This window comes from Hemicordylus capensis, chromosome 1, assembly GCF_027244095.1.
Source record: "Hemicordylus capensis ecotype Gifberg chromosome 1, rHemCap1.1.pri, whole genome shotgun sequence".
Taxonomy (NCBI): Eukaryota; Metazoa; Chordata; class Lepidosauria; order Squamata; family Cordylidae; genus Hemicordylus; species Hemicordylus capensis.
The window spans coordinates 192,042,649-192,053,604 of NC_069657.1; the positions used below are offsets into that span (position 1 = coordinate 192,042,649).

The 10,956-nt window shown below is 42.5% G+C and overlaps 1 protein-coding gene across 2 annotated transcripts in view; it reads left to right on the forward strand.

The window, feature by feature from the left end:
• Positions 1–6,439, forward strand: part of LOC128330810 (sodium channel protein type 2 subunit alpha) — a 161,478-nt gene extending 155,039 nt beyond the window's left edge. For both annotated transcript variants that reach the window (XM_053264186.1, XM_053264180.1), the window contains exon 27: positions 2,684–6,439. In XM_053264186.1, the coding sequence (XP_053120161.1) occupies positions 2,684–3,879 (1,196 nt within the window). In that variant the 3' untranslated portion in view covers positions 3,880–6,439. The remainder of the gene's footprint in view (positions 1–2,683) is intronic.
• Positions 6,440–10,956: the final 4,517 nt, after the last annotated feature.

A 10,956-nucleotide genomic window follows, 5' to 3' on the forward strand; every position in this document is an offset into this window, starting at 1 on the left:
TGAGCCCTCATTAGCAGGCGAATCCTCCCATTCCTCCTCTGACTCTTCTGAGTCAGAAGTCTACACCATGACAGGAGGCCTGCCTCCTTGCAAGCCCCGCCCCCCGCCAGTGATATCAGTCATGTGACTGACCTTAGTGTCAGGGCATGATTGGTGCTACCTACCACCCATTCCACAAAAGAAATGGGCATGCAGGCAATTCCAAACAAATTTTTAACCTTTCCCTAAAACCAACGTAGGATCCTTTGAATACGTTTTGAAACTCCCTCCTTTGGGGCTCCCATCCCATCCCCCCAGCTAATAGGGGCACAGTTACCCATGAGAACACTTGATTTGTATGATAACAAGCCAACCAAGAACCAAGGAGATTGCAAGCCAATTGGAAGTCAGTGCCAGAAAACTGTCAGCAAGGGGGAAACAGGCCTCCAAAATGGCACTCAAAATGTCGAAACATTTCAAACAGTACATTCCTAACCAGCAGTTGATAAGCAGCTGTTAGGTTTTTAAGGCGCTGTCCCTTCTGGCAACACATACCAAGCAAACCAAAGAAGTACGGTATGGAATTATGGTGGTGCTGTGATGCAAAAATATCCTACCCACTGATAGGAGATTTTGACCTTGGGAAGCAAACAAAGACAAGTAGACTTGCAAGTTGTTCAGCAGTGTGTACAGACATGGAACAACTCTTGGGCTGTTTCAGGTGAATCACCCTTCTACATGCACTGCAAAACTGTGGAAGTGCATGTAGAGGGGTAATTCAGATGAGCATCCCTCTCACACGATTAACGCATGCAGGGCAATGTTCATCTGAACCTCCCCTCAGAGAACTGTGATGTGGGATAACTTTTTCCCCAGTGTTTAGCTGTCAAAGACTCTCTTGTGCAAGGGATGAACCTGTGACATTATGAAACACTATGGCATTATGAAACACAAGAAGCCAGATATACCCTAAGAGATGCAACACTATTCGCAAAGGGAAGCACTGTCATCTGTGTTTGGCTTGGATGGACAGATGATGAAACCCGGGATGTTTGTGTCCAGAACAGCTGGCAAAAAAACAAGCAGAAGATGTGTTAATTGTGGGTGACTGGCCTGTAGAATGCACTTGACCAGCTCCCAAATTGTCTTCAGGTCTGTCACAGTGTGTCCTTTCAGCTGAAATGCTGAGAACTGAGATGCTGAAGTATGGATCCTCATTAGTGTGGGGTTTGAAATGTTCATTTTTTTTGCTAACAGCTCACATTCTCTGTGAGCCATGCACAGCACAGGGCACCATGCTTGGGATATGATGAGGTCATCGCTTCACTCCCCTGGAATGTAATGTTCAATTATTGTGGGTTCTGTGGCCTGCAGAAGTTGGAGCGGGGGGCAATCCAATTTAACCAATGGGACTACTTGGGAGTAGGAGGTCCTACTTGTGTGTAAAAATCATGACCCTGGATGAGGGTTAAGGGGCTGAATATTGTTCCTTTGGCCAAAATGGGGAAACACCTTCCTTAAGTTTTAAAGAGATTATCATAAGACTTCTGCAAAAAGCACAAAGAAGATAGGGCACCTCTGCAAGTCTTGTCAAATTATGACAGGAAAAGTACTTTGCTGTCAAGGTTTGGTGGTTCTAATCCTTCACACATGAGAAAGGGGTTGGCGGCTAATAACTTGGATGGCAAAGAGACTATGCAAGATGAACTGGTAGGAATGATTGAGAAGTGAGAAATTACAAAAGGAAATCCAAAATGTGAAATTGTATCTGAAGAAGTTGTTTTTGGCAGCTGAAGAATGGGACTTCTCTCAGCATATCCATCATCAACTGACTTTGCCCCCTTGCTCTTTCCCCACATTTTATGCCCCCCCCCCACTTCACTATCCAACATTTTGTGGGATTATACAAATTCCTTATAGAATAAAGCAGATTAACATGCGAGTGCTACTTTATGTTACAGCTGAGCAATGGCTCACCACAGGAATACCATCTTCATTGGCATCCAGAAGGCGAGAGTAAATGTGTACATTAACTCTTCCAGAAGTGAAATGTAAAGCTTAAAAAGTAGACAACATTGTTCTGGAAATGAGCAAACTGTTTTGAGATGAAGTTTCATGCAGGCTTTATTTTCCCTAACTAGAGAAACTGAAGATCACATTATACTCTATAGCAGTTTGGTACTTACCAGCCTGTTCTTTTGTGTGTTGCTTTTCATCCTGCCCAACAAGGAATTTTGACAAACTCAAAACCTTCTCTCTGACCTTTTCATGGGTCCATATAAAGAAAGGTATTGCCGCCTGTTATGTATAAAAATATTTTACTCTCTCCTAGCAGTTTTGGAAATCCTTCCATATACTAAAGCAAGGCTGCACAACTTTGGGCCTTCTGTAGATGCTGGACTACAATACCCATCATACCTGACTATTGGCCACTGTGGCTGGGGATGGTGGGAGTTGTAGTTCAAAAACAGCTGGAGGGCCAAAATTGTGCAGTCCTGTACAAAAGGTATCATAGTTAAATGTTAAAGCTATGCGTGTGTGCTCCATTAAGTAAATGCCTGCATGTAACTTTTAACAGCATGTACAAATTTTCTTCATGTTAAAGGATTATTCTAGGAGGTGCAATTTTTAATGTTTAATATATCATGTAGAGATTCAATATTATACTATTTCCTAACTAACCTTTTAAAAAACTTATTTTTAGGTATGTTCCTGGCAGAAATCATTGAGAAATACTTTGTGTCCCCCACCTTGTTCCGCGTTATCCGACTTGCCAGGATAGGTCGAATCCTGCGTCTAATCAAGGGTGCAAAAGGGATACGCACGCTGCTCTTTGCCTTGATGATGTCTCTTCCTGCCTTGTTTAACATTGGCCTCCTCCTCTTCCTGGTCATGTTCATCTACGCTATCTTTGGAATGTCCAACTTTGCCTATGTTAAGAGAGAAGTTGGCATTGATGACATGTTCAACTTTGAAACTTTTGGCAACAGCATGATCTGCCTCTTTCAAATTACCACCTCTGCTGGCTGGGATGGCTTGCTAGCACCCATTCTGAACAGTGGGGAGCCAGACTGTGACCCTCACAAAGATCATCCAGGAAGCTCAGTCAAAGGCGACTGTGGCAACCCTTCCGTTGGGATTTTCTTCTTTGTCAGCTACATTATCATATCATTTTTAGTTGTAGTAAACATGTATATTGCTGTTATTTTGGAGAACTTCAGCGTTGCTACAGAAGAAAGCGCTGAGCCTTTGAGTGAGGATGACTTTGAGATGTTCTATGAAGTCTGGGAAAAGTTTGATCCAGATGCAACCCAGTTCATTGAGTTTAGTAAACTCTCTGATTTTGCTGCTTCACTGGATCCTCCTCTTTTAATACCAAAACCGAACAAAGTTCAGCTTATTGCAATGGATCTGCCCATGGTCAGCGGTGATAGAATCCACTGCCTGGACATCTTGTTTGCTTTCACAAAACGTGTTCTGGGTGAAAGTGATGAAATGGATGCCCTTCGTGTTCAAATGGAAGATCGGTTTATGGCAGCCAATCCTTCAAAAGCCTCCTATGAACCAATTACAACCACCTTAAAAAGAAAGCAAGAGGAAGTATCTGCTGTCATTATTCAGCGAGCCTTCAGGCGCTACCTTTTAAGGCAAAAAGTTAAAAAGGTTTCCTGCATTTTAAAAAAAGATAGAATCAAAGAAGGAGATGACACTCTTATCAAAGAAGATATGATCATTGATAAGCTGAATGAGAATTCCACCCCAGAAAAGAATGATATGACCCCTTCTACCACCTCGCCACCTTCCTATGATAGTGTTACAAAGCCTGACAAAGACAAATATGAAAAAGACAAATCAGAAAAAGAAGATAAAGATAAAGATATCAGGGACAGTAAAAAATGAGGAAAGTGAATGATTCTGTTTGTGATTAACTGTTTACAGCTTGAGAAAGTATTGTTTCAAAAGGACTCCCATAGGAGGTTTATGCCAAACTGTTTTTACACACACACACACACACACACACGCTACATATATCTATAAATATATATACAAATATTAGATATATACTTAAGGTCAGTGCCTATTAACAAACCAGTGACCCCTTGTCATCCAAATGCTGCTCTGTGAAACAGGATGGCAACTTTGACAGGAGGTTACTGTTTTCATTACCAGCTGACACTGCTGAAGAGGAAAGCAAAATGGCTGCCCAGACTGCAGGGACCAGAAAAAGAGGTGCAAACCTAGAGTTTCTGTGTGTTTAACGTAAAACACTCAAGTACAATAATTGTATCCACAGTTTGCATTCCAACTGCCACATTTTTGCCATATTTTTACAAAAATCCGTGTTAGTGAGGTTGTCATTTTTTTAATTCACAGGTTGTTTACTATTATATGTGACTATTTTTGTAAATGGGTTTTATGTTCTGGGGTGGGTGGGTGGAGGGCAAGGCGGAATATGAGGACCAGCTATTCTCCTGTCTGATTCGCTTGTAATGTACAGACAGACAAGATTTGCATGAAGGCATGCTGCACTTATAGACCATGCATGGAAACAAATAAGACTTTGCACAAGAGTTTTAAATACTTCCATGTTTCAGGATGGCTCCAGATTCTGAGGTGCTTAATAACAGTATACATCTTTGTGTCTCATCCTGACAATTCTTAATGTGCCTGTAAGTCTCATAAAATCAACAGTTATTCAACAGAGGTTTTTATTTTTATTTTTTCACATACCATTCAGTTGTAAAGTTGAAATGGGCCCTATTCAGACATCTGTGTGAACATGTGTCCGTACACATGCATATGTATTTATGTGAATGACTGCACATGCGTTCACTTTAAAAGTGAACCTGGGTAGAGACTCCCTCAAATGCGGGATACAGATAAGAAGTGTACTACTGTACATGCACTGAACATGTGTAAATAATTGTACATGCTTACTGATCTGTATGTACATAAACTGTACACAGATTGCTCATGCGCTGAACATAATGTGTGAATAGGGCTATGGGTACTTGACTAAACTTTATGGAACAGAGGAGGGGTAGGGGAAATTTTGTCCTAAATGTGCTGTCAGAAGTGAAATATGTTCACTTAATTCAAATCTTAAATCAGTTTGAAACATGTTCACTTAAATCTTTTGAACTGGCCAAAAGGGAGAGAAAAACCTGACATTCATAAGTTTGTTTTTCCTTTCTCCTGCAGTATTGTTTAGCCATCTTCTGCTCTCAGCAAGGTTGACATTCTATGCGTCAATGAGATAATGCTGTCTATGTAAATAGATATTTTAGCCCTTGTGGTGCATGTTTGAGCAAAGGAATAATGACCTGTGCACAATATTGATTGCATCAAATATGTACCACAATAAGTGTAGTTCGCAAACCTTGAACAGAAAGAAAATATGATGTATTCTGTACCATTATAAGTAGTTTGGAAGCTATCACTGATGCATGTTGTTTATCTTGCCTTTGCTGCTGTATTTTACTTGGATTCATTCAGAAATCTAATATGGGAAGCCATATGTCAGTGGTAAAAGTGAAACATTGTTCAACCAGACATCATTCCTCATTTCATCAAGCAATAGTTTGCAGCTATTTAAAAAAAGCTTCTTGCTTTTCTTTTCTTTATCTGATTCTTCTCTTGAATTTTAAGTGAGTACTGAACAGTGTGTAGCCAAACTGTACACATGTTACAAACAGCTGAATCTGTTCAAAATACGTGGTTAGAATTTTCTAAGGAAAACAATATAAATAGTGTACAAATCTCATTCAATTTTATTTTTCAGCATTTTGTACATAAATGACAAAACAAAACTGATCTTCAGGTCGATGTCACAGGCAGTTGTTACTTTCTGTCCATAGCACTTTTTAACTGAAGAACTTTGCAAAGTAGGGGCGGGGGAAAGATAGAATGGGGATAGTGTTCAGTTTTGGGTTTTTTTTCCTTTTTAATTAGTACTGTATTTTTGCACACATCTTAATGTGAATTTTCAGACCGAGTCCAAAATGCACTTGCTTCCAAATAGCTATAACTTGTAATTGAAATGTGGTGGGAAAGATTTATTTGAATTCCTAGCACTGCCTGCATCAACAGTTAGTCTTTATTATTCATAAAATCCTTGATCTTTTCCAGTGTTTGTTTACATAGACTATTCTTATTCTTGTTGATTCATGCTGCACTAGAAGTCTTTTAACTATTATATGCGGTTCCACAATTATAATTTCGCTCCCCACCCCACAAGAACCAAGTAGCAAACTTGTATATCTGATCACATCAGGACGTTTTTTGTTTTTTATTTTATTTCATTCACAAGCAAAAATTAAATGTTAATTCCTCCTTCTACTGAAACTGTTGACTTTGTGTGTTGGTGAACTGCATGCAGGAAAATGCTATTACCATAAAGAACGGTAAGCCACATTACAGTTGAGCCAAAAGAATAAAGACTTCATTTTTTTTTATTGTATTTGATGGTTTCTGTCTTTGTTTTTACTGTTTATGCAGCTGGATTTCTGACCCTAAATATATGTTCCTGACTACCAGGCTAAGGGCTTGCAAGGTGGTGAACGAAGATTCAGCATGGGTCCGCTTAGGGGTGCCAGGTCCAGAAGGTGAAAACAGTCCAAATCTGCCACCAAAAAAGTGGAAAGAGTTGGTGCTGCTCACCAAAAAGTCTCTAAAAAATTTCCACTTTGTATTAAAAAAAAATTGCATGAAATTTACATATGCTAATTGGTATAATATATGCATGCATTGCTAAAAATAGGATAATTTGAGAAAATATACAACTCACACACCCCTTTTTTCCACACAGTTCAAACACTAGGCTTCCTCTGACTGGATTACAGAATCCTATGGGGCAAATGGTGCATTTCCTTTTCATTTTCAAGGGGGAGGGAAACCACCACAGAACCCTTTCCACACAGTTCAAACCCCGGTAACCTCTGGATCACAGAATCCCATGGGACAAATGGTGCATTTTAATTTCATTTGGGAGGGCACACCCTTCTCCACAGTTCAACACTAGCCTCTCCCTCCACAGTGGTGCACATAGGGAAAGCAGACATTTCCTTACCTGGAGGAAGCTGGTTGGCTGCACATGGCAGCTGAAGAACAGCAGAGACACATGACAGTCCGAAGAAGAAGTCTCTCCTCAGGGCCCCTGGGCCAGTCACAGTGAATCACTAAGAAAAGGAGGCAGGCAGCTGCCAAAAACACATGGCTGGGGAAATGGGATGGGAATTGACAGCACAGCAGCAGAATGCAAATGAGAGCCTCCTGCTGCCAGACAGTAAATGTTACACATGAGTAAGCCCATTGTTTCCAATGGGTAACAGCCATTGAGTGATTTGAGCCACTTGGCACTTGCAGCAGAATCGCTGGAACGATCCAGCACATAAATAGTTGCAGCGGAGTTTAAATAGATGCAAATCCAGGTTAAACGTCCACATCTGGGAACCCTAGATCATCTGGAACATAAAGTGTCCTTTATCAGTAGATCTCAGGTTCCTGGAAGAAAGTTCCAGTTAGCAAAGAGCAATATCGTTCTAGAGGGCTTGGCAGAGCTCCCCGTGAGAACCCCCAGACAATAAAGAAGTTCCTTGAAGCATGACCCTCAGGAACATATTTTCAGCTGGCACAGGGCATTTCCAAGGGAAGCAGAAATCAGATAAAATTACTCCTCTGCACTGTGCAGCTAAGGAAGCACTCTGCAATACTGGCAAATTTTCATGGTATGCATCCACTTCCTTAGTGAGGATGTCAGCCACTCTCTGCTGGAAGCTTACAAGGGAAGAAGGGCTGTTGGTGAAGGTACCGATTCGGATTCCTCATTGCAGAAGTTTTGAATGCTTGGTAGGCTTGTGCACGGAACCGCAGAGCTGCGGTCCGGCACTGGGGTGGGGGGCTCTTTAAGGGCGGGGGGAGGGTGTACTTATCCCTCCCACCGCGTTTCCCCTGCCGGTGCGTTAGTTTTGGAAAGCTTTTGGGGTGGCAGGATACCTCCCTGCTGCCCCTTCCCCCAGTCATCAGCAAAAGGCTTCACAAAGCCTTTTGCGCATGCGCACATCATGCGTGTGTGTCATGTCTCTGCGACACGCGTGCACGTGACATGGAGTCGTGACATGCGCGCACGATGTGCGCATGCACAAAAGGCTTTGTGAAGCCTTTTGCCGACGACTGGGGGAAGGGGAGGCAGGAAGGTATCCTGCCGCCCCAAAAGCTTTCCCAAACTAACGTGCTGGCGGGGGAAACGCGGCGGGAGGGGTAAGTACGCCCTCCCTCCGCCCTTAAAGAGCCCCACCCCTACCCCAGTGGTGGACTGCTGAACTGCCCTCATGTCCGGACCAGTCCGGAGGCCTTCAGAATGGCATCTGGACCGGTCCATGCACACCACTAATGCTTGGCCTCAGAGCTAGAGTCGAACACCATGTTCTTTCTCCAGTTGGCCCATGGTGTGTTCTTCCTTGGAATGGACTTTGGACTTGCTTGGAGTCTGTAGGATCCCTTAGGCAGCTGCCTGATCATCCGTTCTCTAATTACACCTCAGAGTAGCTAAGGCACCCAAGAATTAAAAATGGCAGCTCTCCCTAAATTAAGAGCCTGGGGTACGCTTCAGAGCATAGAGGAGATCCTGCCTATACAGGACAGCTTCCCCAAACCATGTTTTTAAAAGCACTGCATATCTACTTAATTCTTGTTGGAGGGCTATAGGCCAGCTCCAGCCTCAGGCAGGATGCCTCTCAATACCAGTTGCAGGGGAGTAATAGCAGAGGGTATGCTCTCAACTCCTGCCTGTAGGCTTCCAGCGGCATTTGGTGGGCCACTGTGTGAAACAGGATGCTGGACTAGATGGGCCTTGGGCCTGATCTAGTAGGGATGTTCTTATGCTCTTAATGAATACTAAAGCCCATTTGAGCAGAGATTGGTGCGCTCATAAGGACATAAGAACAGCCCTGCTGGATCAGGCCCAAGGCCCATCTAGTCCAGCATCCTGTTTCGCACAGTGGCCCACCAGATGCCGCTGGAAGCCACAGACAGGAGTTGAGGGCGTGCCCTCTCTCCTGCCATTACTCCCCTGCAACTGCTCCGCTCATCAGTGTCTCTGCATCCAGATAACTATCAGTTACCCTATCTGTAGCATTGTTATTGTCATGGCACTATTGGTGTGACATGTGATACATGTAGGTCATTCACACAACCAAAAAGTTTGGGAGCTGTGGATCAATCAATCAATCATCTTTATTATGGCCATAGATCATAGAGAGGAGAGCTGGTCTTGCGGTAGCAAGCGTAACTTGTCCCCTTAGCTAAGCAGGGTCCGTCCTACTTGCATAGGAATGAGAGACTAGAAGTGTGAGCACTGTAAGATATTCCCCTCAGGTGATGGAGCCGCTCTGGGAAAAGCAGAAGGTTTCAAGTTCCCTCCCTGGCTTCTCCAAGATAGGGCTGAGAGAGATTCCTGCCTCCAACCTTGGAGAAGCCATCCTGTGAAGTCAATACTGAGCTAGATAAACCAATGTTCTGACTCAGTATGTGCCTATGTTCCTATGTACCAGCATAAAATACAGTGGGGGATTACAGGGGGTAGTTACACGGTGCAAAATATAATGAATATTGATACATTAAAAAGCATAAGAAAACATTAAAAAGAATTTAAATACATGTAAGGGCATAAAATAACATAAAAGGTATTAAAAAGCATACAAGACATAAAGGTATAAAGGCATAAAAGGGGATAAAAGGCACAAAAAGGCATAATTTGGAGTGCTCAGTTGGGAGTGCAGCTTAGGTGTGCTCTTGAATCTAGGCCTCACCCTGGTATCTCAGGTGGAGGCCATGGCTAGGAGCACTTTCCATCAACTTTGGCTGCTTCGACAGCTGTGACCATTCCTTGAAGAGAATGATCTCAAAACAGTGGTACATCAGCTGGTAACCTCCAAGCTTGACTATTTCAATGTGCTGTACATGGGGCTGCCTTTGTACATAATTCAGAAACTTCAGTTAGTTCAAAATGCAGCAGCCAGACTGGTCTCTGGGGTAATGCGGAGAGACCGTATTATACCTATTTAAAAACAGTTACACTGGCTGCCATTATGTTTCCAGGCAAAATACAAAGTGCTGATTATTACCTTTAGAGTCCTGAACGGCTTGGGTATGGGCTACCTTAGAGAGCGCCTGCTAACTTAGAGAGCAACATCCCCCCTGCATGTTGAGGTCATCTGGAAAGGTCCATCTCCAGTTACCACCGGTACGTCTGGTGGTGACTTGGAGCTGGGCCTTCTCTGTAGCTGCTCCTGGCCTGTGGAATGCACTCCCGGCAGATATCCATAATTTAGGCTCATTGTTGGCCTTTAAGAGAGCCCTAAAAACTTACTTGTTTGGCTTGGCCTTCCAAGGTTTTTAAATTGTTTTTAAATATTTTTGATTGGTTTTAAATGGTTCTGAACTGTTTTAAAATTGTTTTCATATTGTTTTAAGCAGTGTGTTTTAAATGGTGTTTGTTTTTAATGTCTTTTAAAATTTGTTGTGCACCACCCAGAGCCTTTGGATGAGGGGGTCTAGAAATGTAGTTAATTAATTAACTAAATAATTATAAATATAATCCTAAGTGATAAATACAGCAAGACTATATAACTATATATAAAATTCTTCTTTTACATGATCCCCACCACACGTTAAGGTCATCTGGGGAGGTCCGTCTCCAGTTACCACCGGTTCGTTTGGTGGCGACTCAGAGGCAGGCCTTCTCTGTAGCTGCTCCTGGGCTGTGGAATGCACTCCCAGCAGAAATTCGTAATCTTAATTCTTTACTGACCTTCAAGAGAGCCCTTAAAACCCATCTGTTTGGCCTGGCCTTTCAGGGTTTTTAATTAGTTTTAATTGTTTTAATGTTAACCTGGTTTTCAGGGTTTTAATTGTTTTGATAGTTTCATTGTTTTTTAGATGTTTTTAAATTGGTGTTTATATTTGTATTTCTGTTTT